The 16,103-nt window shown below is 51.4% G+C and overlaps 1 protein-coding gene across 14 annotated transcripts in view; it reads left to right on the top strand.

Moving 5' to 3' along the window:
* The window catches only part of caska (calcium/calmodulin-dependent serine protein kinase a), a 125,236-nt gene extending 109,499 nt beyond the window's left edge, over positions 1 to 15,737 (top strand). For 4 of the 14 annotated variants that reach the window (XM_030342796.1, XM_030342792.1, XM_030342797.1 and 1 more), the window contains 12 exons: positions 1,446 to 1,531; positions 1,702 to 1,770; positions 2,865 to 2,933; positions 3,960 to 3,995; positions 4,631 to 4,672; positions 5,354 to 5,550; positions 6,478 to 6,593; positions 11,460 to 11,540; positions 11,635 to 11,715; positions 12,052 to 12,254; positions 12,784 to 12,867; positions 13,764 to 15,737. In XM_030342796.1, the coding sequence (XP_030198656.1) occupies positions 1,446 to 1,531; positions 1,702 to 1,770; positions 2,865 to 2,933; positions 3,960 to 3,995; positions 4,631 to 4,672; positions 5,354 to 5,550; positions 6,478 to 6,593; positions 11,460 to 11,540; positions 11,635 to 11,715; positions 12,052 to 12,254; positions 12,784 to 12,867; positions 13,764 to 13,940 (1,241 nt within the window). In that variant the 3' untranslated portion in view covers positions 13,941 to 15,737. The remainder of the gene's footprint in view (positions 1 to 1,445; positions 1,532 to 1,701; positions 1,771 to 2,864; positions 2,934 to 3,959; positions 3,996 to 4,630; positions 4,673 to 5,353; positions 5,551 to 6,477; positions 6,594 to 11,459; positions 11,541 to 11,634; positions 11,716 to 12,051; positions 12,255 to 12,783; positions 12,868 to 13,763) is intronic. The other 10 variants (XM_030342799.1, XM_030342795.1, XM_030342801.1 and 7 more) reach the window with 6 other exon arrangements.
* Positions 15,738 to 16,103: the final 366 nt, after the last annotated feature.

Raw genomic sequence — 16,103 nt, 5'->3', positions numbered from 1 at the left:
CCATGGTTATCTCTGTGTGGTTAATTTGCAGTTGCGGCGTTAATTAGAGATGTTGTCAGCTTACTGTTACATTAAACTGTAATCAGAAAACGCGGTTATATGCTATAGACCCTATAGTATCTGTGGTATAAAGGCTGGGAAGAATTTCGAATTATAAATATGTACACTTTATGTTGAAAGTATAGACCAGTCATACTCAAGTAGCGGCCCGCGGGGTGTCTATTAATGGCCCTCGAGCTGTTTTGAAAAGTTTTTTTAATTATAAAAAAAAAATAATAATAATCGTGCTGGGCGCTCTTATTTTGAAACCGTGCGCCGCGATCTCAATACGAGGCTGGGGGTTGCAACGATAAACAGATAGCACTCCAGCCCACAGACCGCTCCAGCCCTCCCAAACTCGAGGCAGACAGTCCATCTCAGCAGCAGTCAAGGCCGATTTAGGGTCGTTTTAGACGCAGAGACGTAAGCACGTAATTTACACAAGGGACTTGTTTTAGACAAGTTTTGATTTACGGTTCCTTTAAGGTTCCTTAAGGATTGCGCGTGTTGCAAGGGGATTCTCCGCCAGAACAGTAGGGGGAGCAACGAACGAATCTGTGGGTGTGGAAGTGGAAATCGCTGGCTTGTTTATATTTATAATTATCATAATTCGTTCTTGTGTTTTCTTCTTCTTCTTCTTCAAAATTCTTCATTCCCTTCTGTCACGGCCTTTTAAAAATGGCGCTATTATGCTGTAAAACCGGAAATGTGAGACTCCTGAAAGGATGTGGTTAGCTGGCCAATCACAGTCTTTGCGAGCTGCGTAGGGCCGTAGTGTTTTAGTCGCATAGTCAGGAATTTTGGCGACGCACTTAAGCACGTAAGGGGGGATATTTTACCGCGCAAGGGGGGGTTATGTATCTTACGTGCTTACGCGTTATGTCTAAAACAGAGCATATATCGGCCTCAGTCAAACGTATACCGACCGGCCCCTTGAGTCACTGAAAAAAAAAATTGTGGCCCCTCATCATTTCTACTTGAGTACCCCTGGTATAGACCGTTGCGATTCCCATTGAAACGCATGGGACATATTTATAATTGGAAATTCGTCCCAACCTTTATACCACAGATACTATAGGGTCTATAGCATGTAACCGCGTTGTCTGATTACAGTTTAATGCATTTTTCACAACAGACAATTTGACTGGAACTACTTAGCAGGTAGTTGTTTTTTGCGTTTAAGATATTAAGTGATTTCTTGCCGATTATCCATGGCTGCCTTTGTGAATGTCGGCACACTTTGAATAATAGTTTATTCGTTCATGCTGATTATTCAACCATGAAAAATTTGAGTTATTGACATCCCTAGTACAGAATACGTGCTATGATGAGTCATAACTACATCTCTCTCGCTCTCTCACTGTGTGTGTGTGTGTGTGTGTGTGTGTGTGTGTGTGTCGTTGCAGGAACATTGCATGTGGGAGACGAGATCAGGGAGATCAACGGCATCAGTGTGGCTAACCAGACGGTGGAGCAACTGCAGAGGATGCTGGTGTGTGGTTGTGTGTGTCTGTGTGTGTTTATATACATTGTGTGTGTGTGTGTCTGTGTGTGTGTGTGTGTGTCTTTTTTTATTACCTCACCACTTCCCCTTGTTAGTAATTCATGCCTATAATTGTGGCCCAATAACCGTGTTGTGTGTGTGTGTTTGTGGTTGCGCAGAGAGATATGCGAGGGAGCATCACCTTCAAGATAGTGCCGAGTTACCGGACACAGGGCTCTTCGTGTGAAGTAAGTCTTCCTCCTCCTGCTCCTCTTGCTACTAACTCCTCAGAAGCTTACTGAACCCTTAATTTCCAAACAGGTGTGTGTGTGTGTGTGTGTGTGTGTGTGTGTGTGTGTGTGTGTGTGTGTGTGTGTGTGTGTGTGTGTGTGTGTGTGTGTGTGTGTGTGTGTGTGTGTGTGTGTGTGTGCATGGTTAAATATAGCGTGTGCATGTTTCTGCATTTTGTGTGTAGTGTATCTATGTGGGAGTTTATGCTGCATTCAAATTTCAAAGCCAAGATGCCACCGGAACAACCCCCCCCCCCCCCCCCCCCCCCACACACACACACACACACACACACACACCAAACACCAACCACCAACCACCAACCACAAACACCAGCATATCACTGACTGAGAATGCACGTCTGGTGAAGACTTGGTGAAACCATGGTGAATGGCCCTCGTAATCCTATTTGACGTAATGGTCACCCGTCATTGGGTGCTGAGTGATTGGGCGGCCCGGTCCCTTCAGCAGACACCTCTCACTTTCATGACAACAAAGAGAGGGCCGTTGCCAAGGCAAGGAGAATGGTAAATGGTTACCTTGACGCTGTTGATTAAATTGAAATGTTCCCCTTTTCTCCCTTTTCTGCTGCCTTTCCTCGCTAGTGGCTTTTATTCAGCTTTTTAGGGCAGCACAGCCGTATTTATCAGCCCAACACCTTACTGGATGTACTACTACTAATCACAACAATATAATAATAATACATGGATTTCAGTTGACCCTAAATGTGTTTGATCCCAAGCTTTACTTTTTCCAATGTGATGCCAACAACTTTCAAAATGATACCATCAACACCCAGCCACCGCGCTCTGTCGTGACAGTCAAGCGCCCCCTGGTGTTAGTATATATTATTTGCAGGCTTGAAGACTGAGGGGAAAGAATTCTTGAGGCCTCTTGATTACACACTCTGCCTCGGCGCTCTTGTGGTTCATCTCACGGGGGTGTGTGTCTGTGTGCTCGCGCGCGCGTGCGTGTGTGTGTGTCTGTGTGCGCACGTGGGTGTGTGTGTGTGTGTGTGTGTGGCGCGTTGCTGACCTGTGTGTCTTGATTTCAGAAAGAGTCCCCTTCCACCTCCAGGCAGTCCCCTGCCAACGGCCACTCCAGCATTAACAGTTCTATCTTGGTAAGGAGCCCTCCCCTCGACCAAGTCCACCGACCCAAAAACACAAAAACCGAGCGCAGCCCATGCCTCGTCATCGTCATCGTCATGTGACTTCCCGATTCAATCAGAAGCGACAGCCCCGTCATCCGTCTCCCATGCTCTCGTCACCCCCATTGTATTGTCCTAGGAGTGTCCTCCTCTCGGGTGCCAATCTCTTTTCGGCCCAACTCTTCACCAAGATGTCGGCTTCCGGGGGGGGGGGGGGGGGGGGGGGGGGGGCGTAATTGCAAAATTAAATTAAATATCGGTAGTGGTCCACACTCTACAGAGACAAAGGCCACGCCTCCCCCCCCCGTCGGAATTCTGTGTCTCATATCTCAGAATTCTCATTTCCTGAGGATGTGTTAGGGGAAGGCCGGTTCGCCTCGTCCTCTCCGGAGAAATCTCCTCCACGGGGGGGGGGGGGGGGTCCGTGCTCCCCCCCTGGCCCTCGCTGATCCTCCTGTAGCCCCTGTCAGATACCTCTGGTCCGCCGCCCCCGCCCCCCCCGGAGCAGCGGGCTGTGTAGCGCTGACCCCACCCTGCTGGTGATGGACGCCGTTCCCGGGGCTCCGGGCCGTAATGAGTGCACTTTGAACTGCTGGAGCCTTAAAGCCTTAAAGCCGCTTCTCGAGGGTGACCCCCCCCAACCCCCCCCCCCCGGATCGTGCTGCCCTGCTGTCACCGTGTTTACGCTGCCGCCACTGCTGCTGGGGCTGGTTCTGCTGCTTGCTTGGTGCGCCCAGCCGTTACCAGTTTAACCTCACCTCCCTGGCTCTCTCTTTCCGTTCAGCTGCTCCCTCTGTGTCCCTCTGTGTCCCCACCAGGGCTGTGGTCCGCCATGCGGGGATGCACCTCGCATGTTGGGTTTCCCGGTGTTCCTACGCCAAAGATGACTATTGCTTGATTAAAAAAAATTGTGGGTGTGTTTGGTTCTGTCGTAACTAGGGCGTCTGATCCTAACACGGTGTCCCTCTCTTTGCCTCTCTCGTTGACGTGCCCTCACAGGACCTGCCGTCCTCCATCCAACCCAAGGGTCGACAGGTAAACACTGCCGTCCACTGTGTCCCCCGTCTCTCTACATCTATCTCTCTTCTGTACTTTGGTCTCCTCCTTTACGCCTTTCAACTCTGTTACTGTGCACTAACTCATCAGTCGACCTCCATGTCAGACACTCAACCCCCCCCCCCCCCCCCCCCCCCCTCCCCAGCATTGTGCCTGTGTGTGTGTGTGTGTGTGTATTTGTGTGCTTGGCCACAATGGCTTGGTTGTTGGGGTTTGTCCTCATTCACTAAGATGTGTTGGAGCTAGTACCATGTACTGCCAGTAGAGGGCAGTAGAGTCCAGGGTTTGATAGGGCAGCATCCGATTTGAAAAAGCAGCCAAAGCTAGAATCCCTTGCAATGTATTATTCCACCCAATGTGCGCGGTAATAGTTGGTAAAAGCATGACTGCAGTCCGTGGTGTGTGTTTGTTGGCCTCAGAATCACCCTTTTAGAACATCCCACCCTCCCCCCAATCACCTCACCCGGTCCACCCGTCAGCCCCAAACAAAACCCCACTTAACTCCGAGACATTGCCTGTTTTACTGCATGATGCGCGTGTGTGTGTGTGTGTGTGCATGTGTGTGTGTGTGTGTGTGTGTGTGCGTGTGTTTGTGTGATGCTCTCACATCCTAGATCGAATCCAGACCTGCAATCAAGGATAAAATGTCTATCAAGGTAAGAGACAGCTTGAGGGGACTAAAAAGTGATAAACAATCAGAAGCACCAAAGCCCCCTGAATCCTGAGACCCAAGATCAGGAGAGTACATGACAACTCGCAGCCCTGCTGTACACAGAATATAGAGGGGGGAGGGGGAGTAAGGGGGGGGGGGGGGCAGTGGGCTTTAGATAAGCCGCCACGGCGGTTGTTGTGTAGCATTAGGCGGGGGTTAATTAGCCAGCGAGCTCGTTACTGCACCGGCTGTGCCCGGCTCAGCCCCGGGAGACGGAGAGGGGAGCGATGATGACGTCCCCTTCGTTGTCGCGGCGACCATTTTCTCCGGCCTGGTAACGAAACCCAACACTTCGCCGCACCCCCCCCCCCCCCCCACACACACACACCCTGCACCTCCACCCTGAATACACCAAGGCCACCCTCCCTCCATAACCAGCGATCGAGTGTCTCACTCTCACCTTTCCTTTTCCTCACCGTTTCTCTTTCACCTCTTTCCGATCGACCTCCTCCTAATTCTCCTCCATTCGCTCTTCTATCCGTTCCTTTTTTGCCGCTGATGCAGTTCTTGTGTTCTCACATTCCCTTCGCCCCCCCCCCCCCCCCCCCCCCCCCCCCCCTTCTTATTCTTCTTCCTCTACTCCTCCCCTGCCCCGACCCTCCACCCTCCCCCGATTGCGGTGCAGATCTACGTCAGGGCTCAGTTCGAGTACGACCCCGCCCGGGACGAGCTCATCCCCTGCAAGGAGGCGGGGGTGCGCTTCTGCGTGGGCGACATCATCCAGATCATCTCCAAGGACGACCACAACTGGTGGCAGGGCAAGCTGGAGAACACCAAGAACGGAACGGCAGGCCTCATCCCCTCGCCAGAGCTGCAGGAGTGGTGAGGGAGGGAGAGAGGGAGGGAGAGAGATGATAGGGAGAGATGGAGGGAGAGAGATAGTGAGATGAGAGAGAGAGATAGAGAGAGGGAGAGGGAGAGATAGTGAGATGATAGAGAGAGAGGGAGAGAGGGAGAGAGAGAGATAGTGAGATTGTGGAGGGATGGAGGGAGAGAGAGGGAGAGGGAGAGGGGGGAGGGAGAGAGGGATAAATGGTGAGATGATAGAGAGGGGGAGGGGGATGGAGGATGGTGATGAGAGTGATGGATAGATAGACGGGTAGATAGATGCATAAGCATTATTGGTCCCCCAGAGGGAAGTTAATTCCCCAACATGCAACATGACAAACAGGCACATAACAGCACATTAAAACGGTTCGATAAATCAGCAGAGCATGAAACCACTCCGTGGAAGAGGGCGGCGGCCGCAGCCATACGCACCCAACACACTTTGGCAATCCTCAAAAATACTATGAATAGAATGACTTTCACAGCGTGGCGACGGTGAGGCGATGGAGCGAGAAGAGGGATGAGAGAGAGAGAGAGAGAGAGAGAGAGAGAGAGAGAGAGAGAGAGAGAGAGAGAGAGAGAGAGAGAGAGAGAGAGAGAGAGAGAGAGAGAGAGAGAGAGAGAGAGAGAGAGAGAGAGAGAGAGAGAGAGAGAGAGAGAGAGAGAGAGAGAGAGAGAGAGAGAGAGAGAGGGGATTCACACCAGCACACATTTACCAAGCAAATGTCTGAGGGAAACACTTGGCTATCATTTGCTACAGTACAGCAGATGTGTCTACACTCACACGCACTCATACATGCACACACAGAAGCTCCCTCCCTTGGAACTTAATTAACTCCTGTATCCCTCATTGGGGGGATCCAATTAGATTGTGTGTGCGTCTGTGTCAAGTGTGTGTGTGTGTGTTTTGTGGTGTTGTAGGCGTGTGGCGTGTATTGCCATGGAGAAGACGAAACAGGAGCAGCAGGCCAGCTGTACCTGGTTTGGCAAGAAGAAGAAGCAGTACAAGGACAAGTATCTGGCCAAGCACAACGCAGGTACACACGCACGCGTGCGCGCGCACACACACACACACGCACACGCACACACACGCATGCATGCATCCACTGACTTGTGAGCAAACCCGCCCACCAACCCACCCACACGTGCATTCACTCAGGCATGTTTGCACACTCTCACATCATTGTTCATTAAGCCTGCGCCCCTTCATGAATGCCCCTCGTTTGTAAGGTTAAATCTTCCTTGTACAAAGATTTGGTGTGTGTGTGTGTGTGTGTGTGTGTGTGTGTGTGTGTGTGTGTATGTGTGTAAAAGGGCCTTCAAGTTATACTCAAAGTGTGTAGGTACACAAATGGTTCAGAAATTCCATAGAAGGTTGAATCCCTTTATTGCCATGGTAAGCAGGAGTCAGAGGACAGGTGTAACACACGTGTGGGAATGTGTCTGGGCATGTTAGCGTGTGCAAACACACGCACTGACATGCAGCCTGCCAGGTGGTGACCTTCAGCTTCATTGAAGTCTCTAAAGGTGCGGTAGGTCACGTTTGAGAGTTTTAAATAGAGGCAAGAGGAGAGCATGTTTTTTAAAGTCAAAAGAAGTCCCCTCCCGCTCCACTCACTTCCTTCCCTATTTCTCTCTGCCCTTGAGAAGTTCAGGCGTCTACGATTAACCGGCCAGATAGATTCCCCGGCCCCATCAGGGAAGAGATGCCTGTATGGTTGGAAAAGAGCCGCGGGCTGTGTAAAACTGGTATCGTCTCGTACCACTGGCTATTGGCTGACAATTGGCTATGCAATTTCTCAACACTTTCAAATAAACGCAGCTTTAAATATGTGGCACCTTACGACTAATGGGTGGGTGGAGCATGTGGCTCAAGAGGTAGAGTGGGCTAAGTGGAAGGTTGCTGGTTTGATCCCCGGCGCCTCCTAGCAGAGTGTCGAGGTGTCCCTGAGCAAGTCCCCAAAGCCCAACTGCTCCCGACGATCTGGCTGTTACCTTGCATGAGCTGGCTGTTACCTTGCCGACGGTGGGACAATGGCTGAATGTTATTCCATATTGTAAAGCCCTTTGAGTGGCCACTGGTTAGAATAGCACTACATGAATGCAGTCCATTTACCATTTTACCATAGAGCATATAATTGTCCCAAGAGGGCAGCAGTGAGCACAGAAGAGCACTGAGGCCAAATGGCACTTCCAGACGTGAGCCCCATGTGCTCGGAGCAGAGCAGTGGACCCTGGGGCATGTGCTGGGGGGGGGGGGGGGAGGGGTGGGGGGGGACACAGCCAAGGTGGCTTGTGTAAGGAGGAATTTGTTGACCGAAGGGAACAACTGTGACTGTAAAGGCATTTGACAATAGGAGTACAGTAGGGTGGCCAGCTTGTGTTTTAGCATGTGCCTTTGAGTTCACGAGGTCTATGGACCAGAAGGGGGAGTGTAGGCAGAGCCAGGCCATGGGGTAGAGAGGGAGGGAGTGAGAGAAAGAGGCTGGGGGGGTCTCTGGAGGGCTTCAGAGTATCCGGTATCTGAGCCTGTTCTATGTAATTGAACACTGGTGTACAAAATGTACACCAGTAAAACCATGGGGTGTGTTTGATTGCGTGCAGGTCTGTCTCAGTGGACTAGAGTCAGGTTTTCTTCTGCAACATAAATGTCTGCACGCAAATGAAATCGGTCAGGTCACTCATAGCCACTCATGATGAGCCGCCCAGTGCCTTCTCCTCAGTCCGTAGTACGTTGGCAGCTCAGGGAAATAGACCAGAGGACTGTAAGGTTAACCTCAGCCACATTGCTAATAATAATTATGGGGGATGAAATGCTACGCCGGCCCTTGTGCTTTGTGACTCAACCACAAGTACAGCGAGGACAGTGTGTCTGTCTTCAGGGAAATGACACTGATGACGAGCTAAAAAAGTCAATTTCCTTGAGGCTTGTACTAGCAGACTGACCAGCAGCCAGGGTCATTTCTCTGAGGTGGCCTGACAGCCTAACACCAACACAGCTGCTCATGGCAGACCTACCCCCCCCCCCCCCCCCTTTCGTCCCTAGCAAGGGCCCCTGGCTGCCCTAGCCTAGAACACGGGGGGACAGGATTAGTCTGGATCTTTTTGGGATTCATTCGCTTGTTTGGTCCGTGTTCCGTTGTCATTGGTTTTTCAAATTCTACTAAGATGTCATCGTATGTCCGTCACACATGTAGGCTCTCTCGCGGGGGATTATCGGATCGGCGGCCTTCATGCCGAGTAAAGCTGGGGGGGGAATGGGGGGGGGGGGGGGGGGGGGGGGGGGAAGCCAATACTCAAGAGATTCTTCACCACACAGTGACAGGGCATTTGTGTGTGTGTGTGTGTGTGTGTGTGTGTGTGTGTGTGTGTGTGTGTGTGTGTGTGTGTGTGTGTGTGTGTGTGTGTGTGTGTGTGTGTGTGTGTGTTAGTATCTTGTGCTTGCATGTGGTAGCTTGTGTTATAGGGCATGGGAAGGGCTTGCAGGCGAGAGCCCACTCCCTGGATGCATGCCCATGCATGCGTGGAGTGTTCAGCTCCATTTTCACTTTCTTCTGACAGCGTGCCTCTTTCGTTACATGATGGAACCCTTCCAACGCCACTCACCTTGCAGCCCCCCCCCCCCCCCCCCCCCGACGCCAGAGCAGCCTTACATAAATGCGGGACCCCCCCCCCCCCGCCGCCACCGCCCCCCCTTATCTGACAAACAGAGTTCCCCCTAGCTTGAGATGACGCATTGGGCCGATTTTAACGAATGTATTACCCTGATAAGCTAAAATGCCTCGTCATGCAAGCTACTAAAACAAACCAAGATAGCCTCTGCTTTCGACGATTCTACAGCCGTGGTGTGGCTTACAGCAGCCCAAATAACTAAAACTGAATTATTAATTTCCTAGCACGTCATCTCGGATAGAAGTAGACCGATCACGAATGATGTAGAACGATGTTCTGATGTAGGGAAATAATGGGCAGGCTTCAAGATCTTGACTGTCGGGTGGAAAGGCACGGCGTGAGAACGCTCATTGGCTTAGGCAGCCCGTCCACTCCCACCCCCCCATGTGTGTACTCCCCAGAGTTGAACCTCTGTCACACCCCGATTTTAGGTTTTCAAATCGCTCAGCCGTCCATCTCATCATCATCACCACACTGCACCCCCCACCCCCCCCCCCCCCCTTCCGCATCCACGCCACACACCTCCACCACACACCGTCGTACTGTGTTCGAGGGGCCGTCTCTAGGGTTGGGTGGTGGGGCTGGGCGGGGGGGATTCGTCGCGTGCCAACTGTGATGCGTGATGTTCTCTGCTGTTGTAACCCACCATATGATGACTCCTTCCCCCTGTTCATCTCTTTTGCATTCTGAACGGCCTCTCTGCATGTAAGTAACAACCAGTGACAGTGGCTGAAGCACCTTCGCCCTCTCGCTCTTTTTTCTCTCTCCATCTCTGAATCAGCTTTTTTATAATTAAAACTCACTTTCACTTCCTTGTTCAGTCTCGCTCTCTTTCTCTTAACCTCAGTCCCACCCTCACCTTTTCTTTTTTTTTCTCTCTCTCGATCTTGCCCTCTCTCTCTCCCCCCTCCCCCCCCACCCCCTCCCTCCCTCTCGCCCTCTGTCTTTTTTGCTATCTGGGTCATTTCCATGGTTGGTGCCAGTGTGTTTCAGTTACATTTCCGTTGCTTACCGACCAAAACCACAGAAATCTCTCGGCAAACTTAAACTTTCCGACCCTGTTGTTTTGGTTCCAGTTGTGTCTGGGTTGTCTTGATCCTAACCGGCATAGTGAATTGATTGGTCACGGGCACATGCAATAACAAAAACCCTAAGCCGATTGCGATCACATGACCGAAAGCAGTAACATAATACACACAGGGTACATGTCCCTGATTTGACTACGACTTTAGCACACGCCCACACACCTCTACTTGTTACTGCAGTACACTCAGCACAGCTCCAATACAAACATCTCGTACACAGAGACATAGACGCACACACACAGACATAGACACACACACACAGACACACAGTCACAGTAGAAGTGCATCTGGTCCTTACTCAGCACGCAGAGTCAGCTCTCCCCCAAGTGCCTTGTGGGTATTGTATTTCACATGTCAGCCTTTACCCAAGATGCCCGGCTCGCGTTACCAGGGGACGGGGGTGGGGGTGGGTGCATGGGGGAACTTTTGACTCTTCATTCTGTGTTGAGATTGGCACAGTTGTGGGACAGTAGCCGGCAATCTCATTTGCTAATGCGTTGCCCTGGGATGGCCTCTCTTTGTCCTCCCGGCTGAATAATTGACGGCAACACTCCCCTAGCATAAACCCTGGGTGGGAGTGATCCTTAGTGAGAGAATGATTGCGGGCTAAAACACAAAAAGAACTCCACATCCTATTTGTGACGGCCATTTCTAAAATGATATCTTGATAACAAAATAGCAACATTATTCCCATGCTTTTTGAATAAAAAGCGCATCTAGTTTCTACTTCTACCCTGTTGGTGTGAGCACTATAAAATAGGACACTGTGAACACTGTGAACTCTATGATGGTTTTATACCCTTGTCTTCATGTGCATCCACCTTATAGACACAGATTAGATCTCTGTCATCCCCACTCTCCTGGACTAGTGGCTCTCCGACCATGTGCCATCAAAGGCCCCAGAGGAACTGTTCATTGTACAAAGAAACTTTAAATGATTTACTTTCTGTTCCTCCAAACAACACACCAGCTGATTGTGATTGTGCTAAATACCACATCGTCAAACAAGACAAATGCAGTGGCTTGTGATTCGTTGTGAGAATGAGCGGAGCGCTCTCTCCGTGGCACGTGGTCGGACCAAGCTCTTGGGACGGGGTTTCCTGCACGTTGGCCATTCTCACGATATCACTTCCCCCTTCTCCCCAGTGTTTGACCAACTAGACCTCGTCACGTACGAAGAGGTTGTGAAACTTCCGGCCTTCAAGAGGAAAACACTGGTGCTGTTGGGTGAGACACCGCCGGCGCATCTCCACACCATGTGTCTGGGTCTGTGGGGACTGCTGTCTGACACTGTGTGGTGTGTGTGTGTCTGTCCCCTTAGGTGCACACGGCGTGGGCAGAAGACACATTAAGAACACACTCATCACCAAACACCCCGACAGATTCGCCTACCCCATCCCACGTAAGAGGCTTCATCCATCCATGTAACAGGCAATACTGTGAAAGGTGTCTATATATATACACATTTAGATGTAGATATATGGTAATAGTGTCTGCATTACATTCACTATATGCCCTAGACTACAATGGTAAAAGGTCGGATATTCATTTTTTAAGTTATTGCTTTTTTGTTATACAGTCTAGTCAAGTGGGTCTTAGTCAAAACAACACCCACCAAAATAAACAGTATTTTTGTTAATCTTGATCAATATAGCATTTAAAAACCGACCCACGTGTGCGCACATTTGCTCTCATCCACAAATCCTAACGCGGCCGTCTGTCCCCCCCCTCCCCACAGACACCACCCGGCCCCCCAAGAAGGAGGAGGAGAACGGGAAGAACTACTACTTTGTGTCCCACGACCAGATGATGCAGGACATCAGCAACAACGAGTACCTGGAGTACGGCAGCCACGAGGACGCCATGTACGGCACACGGCTGGAGACCATCCGCCACATCCACCAGACCGGCCTGGTGGCCATCCTGGACGTGGAGCCCCAGGTCTGAAGAGGGGGGGGGGGGGGGAGGTGTGTCGCACATGGATTGTGTGTTGGTCTGTGTTTGGATGGGGTCGTTCACAGATTTGTGTGTGTGTGTGTGTGTGTGTGTGTGTGTGTGTGTGTGTGTGTGTGTGTGTGTCTCTGAATGGATGGTGTGGTACACAGATTGTTGTTGTGTGTCTGTGTATGGATGGTGTCGTACACGGATTGTTGTTTTGTGTATGTGTGCGGCTTGGTATGGCTTGTTTTGTGTCTGTGTGTGTGGGTGGTACAATGAATGTTATTTTCTATGTGTTTCGTATACAGATTGTTGTGTGTGTTTGTGAATGGTTGTGTGTGTGTCTGTGCAGGGATTGCTGTGTGTGTTGGTCGTACACAGATTGTTGTCGTGTGTGCGTGCGTGCGTGTGTGTATCGTACACGGACTGTACTTTCGTACACACAAACGGCAACACACACACACTCCTGTCTTGTGTCTGTCTGCCCCTTGTGTTGGGCCTGCGTTGACCTCTGACCTCGTGTCTCCACCAGGCCTTGAAGGTGCTGAGGACGGCGGAGTTCGCCCCGTACGTCGTCTTCATCGCCGCGCCGACGATCACCCCAGGCATCAACGAGGTAGCCAAGCACACAGAAACCCCCCCCCCCCCCCCCCCCACACACGCACTCACACACACCCCCAGGGGAAGAGAAGTGTGCCAGGTGGCACAGCAGGTGGTTGGGTTCATCATCCTGACTCACCCGCCACAGACAGGTGAACGCCGGGGGCCCTTCCACACACGCTACCACACGCACAACCTGTTATGGGCTGACGGGACACACCTCTGCTCCGCTTACTGGAACTGGAACAAAAGGGGCTGTTTCCAGCAACGGCGACAACGTGAAAGCGTTTTGTTTCAAGGCGGTGTCAGAACAACCCCCCCCCCCCCCCCACACACACCTTAGACGAGACGCGTTATTACCTGCCGGTGACGTGAACGCGTCCCTCACGTCATTGCTCTGCCGGTGACGGGATCGCGTCCCCCTCACATGGGGAGTGGGCGGGGTTTTGACAGTCAGGTGCTCTTCACTGCCCGGCCCTCACCTGTCTCTCTGCCCCGGCCCTCACCTGTCTCTCTGCCCCGGCCCTCACCTGTCTCTCTGCCCTGCCCTCTCTGTGTTGCACGCCGCATGCGTTTGGTTTGGTTTTTGGTGGCACGCCGGACCCAGGTGCCCCGTTGGTGCCGCACGCTGCCAGTAAGTACGACCCCGGCTCAGCGGGGAGGCGGAGCTCCGCCAACGCGTCCCTCTGTGTGCGTGGGTGTAGTAGACTCCCCCTAAGACGTAGAGTTAGCGCCTCCACCAGCACTCTTCGTCCTCCTCCTGCTCCTCCTCCTCCTCGTCCTCCTCGTCTAAAAAGAGTAAAAGGTTTCGATGGCGTCCGTCCCTTGACCGCCCCCCCCCCACCATCTCTAACCAACACCCCCACCCTCTCTTTCTGTGACCCCCACCACCACCCCCCCACCCCCCACCAGGACGAGTCGCTGCAGCGGCTGCAGAAGGAGTCAGAGATCCTGCAGAAGACCTACGCCCACTACTTCGACCAGACCATCATCAACAACGAGATCGACGAGACCATCCGCCACCTGGAGGAGGCCATCGACCTGGTGTGCACCACCAACCAGTGGGTGCCCGTCTCCTGGGTCTACTGACCGCCCCCCCCACCCGTCCCAGTCCCCGTCCCCGTCCCCCCCCAAGCTTGGATCGCGCCCCCTACACCCACCGGCTCCCCCCCGCCCCTTCTGCCCGTCTCTCGTCCCAGGCGGGTTGACCTCCTCCTCCTCTTTCTCAAACCTACTTCATTGGTTCCTCCGACCTCTTGACTCCTCCCCTGTCCGACCTCTCGACCTATAACAAAGCACCTGGGATCGCGCCCCTCCCCGTAGTTCCAGGGAGAAGAAGAAATGAGCGGCGCGAACCTACCAACCAACCAACCAAGCAAGCATACAATGGAAACGCCTCACGCTGCATCGAACACCGACGCCACCGCCAGACCACCGCATCCACAGAGGACGGTGCGCCGATGGACCCCGGCCAGTACAGACCCCCCAGCCCTAGCGCTTTGTAGGACGATGTAAAGCGAAATGAGTATTGTCGTGTCTGTGAGTAGCTAGGCCAGGAGACATTCTTTCAAGATGTTTCTTTTAGCAAGACGGTACACCCCCCCCCCCCTCCCTTCTCATGTGGTATCCGAGCCCGAGATGTGTGAGTGAGACTCTTGATGACCACACACACCAGTAATTCTGTCAGGTGTTGTAATTCTTATTGTGTCAAGCCCCTTAGAGGTGTGTGTGTGTGTGTGTGTGTGTGTGTGTGTGTGTGTGTGTGTGTGTGTGTGTGTGTGTGTGTGTGTGAGAGAGACCTGGAAGAGGGTGGGGGGGGGAAAGCACACTTGAAATGCAAGTGTCTGCCATCGCTAGTATAGACAACATCAGCTCCCCTCATTATTTATGAATGATATATATATGAATCCTTTCCATGCACACACACCTCTGGGGACACTAGTGCCCTTCAGGTTCAGATCCTCCCTGTCCTTTTGATGGTACCGCAATGGAGGCGTTGCCCCGTTGCTACCCCCTGAAGACCCTGACACACTGCGCAGATGGACAGATTGAAACACACACACACACATCCGTCTTATCACCACACTCCGTCTCTTCTAATGAACCCGTGTATGTCTTTAGAGGTTTCCCAACGAGGGGTCTTGCATGTGGACGTTCACAAGCTCAGTACCTACCCAGCCCCCCGTCTCCCACCCCCCCGTCTCCCTCTCCCCCCCCGTGTCCCTAACTGTTGAAACCTCCAAGAGAGAAACCACAGAAGGTGGAGAAGGTGGTAGATAAATAAAAAAAAAAAGAACATTCCAGCTGCTTTGAAGACTGCACCTGACCAAGGAACGCGTGGGGAACCAGGAAATGACCCTGACTGCACCCACAGCCGGGCGTTGCCCTGACAACCTATGCACATCCTTCGCATTTCGGGCAGCATTTCTAAAACAACGCGTTTGTAAAGATCAACCATATGTGAGATGTGTTTGTAAAAAATAAAAAAGATAATTCAATAAACAAATCGCATTGTTTCAAATTTCGATTTGTCCTACTTTGGAGATGTGGGGGAAGAATTACATGTTATTCTTCATTTGCCATTTCAGAAATGTGTTGTCTGAGAGTATTAATGTTTTAAACTAAGTTTAACCAATGAAAGATAAATGCTGATTTCTTTTTTAAATCTACAGCTGTGTATCTGTATGGACAGGATGTGCGCCGTGCACATTGCTGAAAAGTGAATTCTTCGCATGGGAAGGGGAGGCCACTTGTGCGTCTGAATAACTTGTATATGAATATGACATGTGGCATAGGACTGCCCCTGTGTAAATGACTCTGCAATGTTAAAAGTTCTTCAGTATGAACATTTTTTTAAAAATATATTTCCTTTTATGTGGTGAAAAATAGTGTGGGTCTCTTCTTTCCACATACACGCACGCATACACACACGTTGGCAAATGGTGGTGGGGGTGATGAATAATATAAGAATTGGATCATTTTACAGAGCTGGCTACTCGCGTTGACCTCCTAGTTTTCCTATTAACAAGTCATCCCCAAGGCACTGATCATCCATTTTTTAATTAAATGACAACGAAACCTTAAGCAGGATGATACTGTCACTACTACTAAACAAACATGATTTTTATCCACCTTTTTCTTCTAATGAATACATCCTAGGATGCTAAGGTGCAGGCCCCAACTATTCAACACTTTAGCCTGTACCTAACCCCTGCTATTATGAAACGCAATAGCCAACTATACTGCTGCTCA

The sequence above is a fragment of the Gadus morhua genome, chromosome 20 (genome assembly GCF_902167405.1).
Source record: "Gadus morhua chromosome 20, gadMor3.0, whole genome shotgun sequence".
NCBI classification, from domain to species: domain Eukaryota; kingdom Metazoa; phylum Chordata; class Actinopteri; order Gadiformes; family Gadidae; genus Gadus; species Gadus morhua.
The sequence above is the reverse complement of the archived record's forward strand: the minus strand, read 5'-3'. Positions and strand labels throughout refer to the sequence as shown.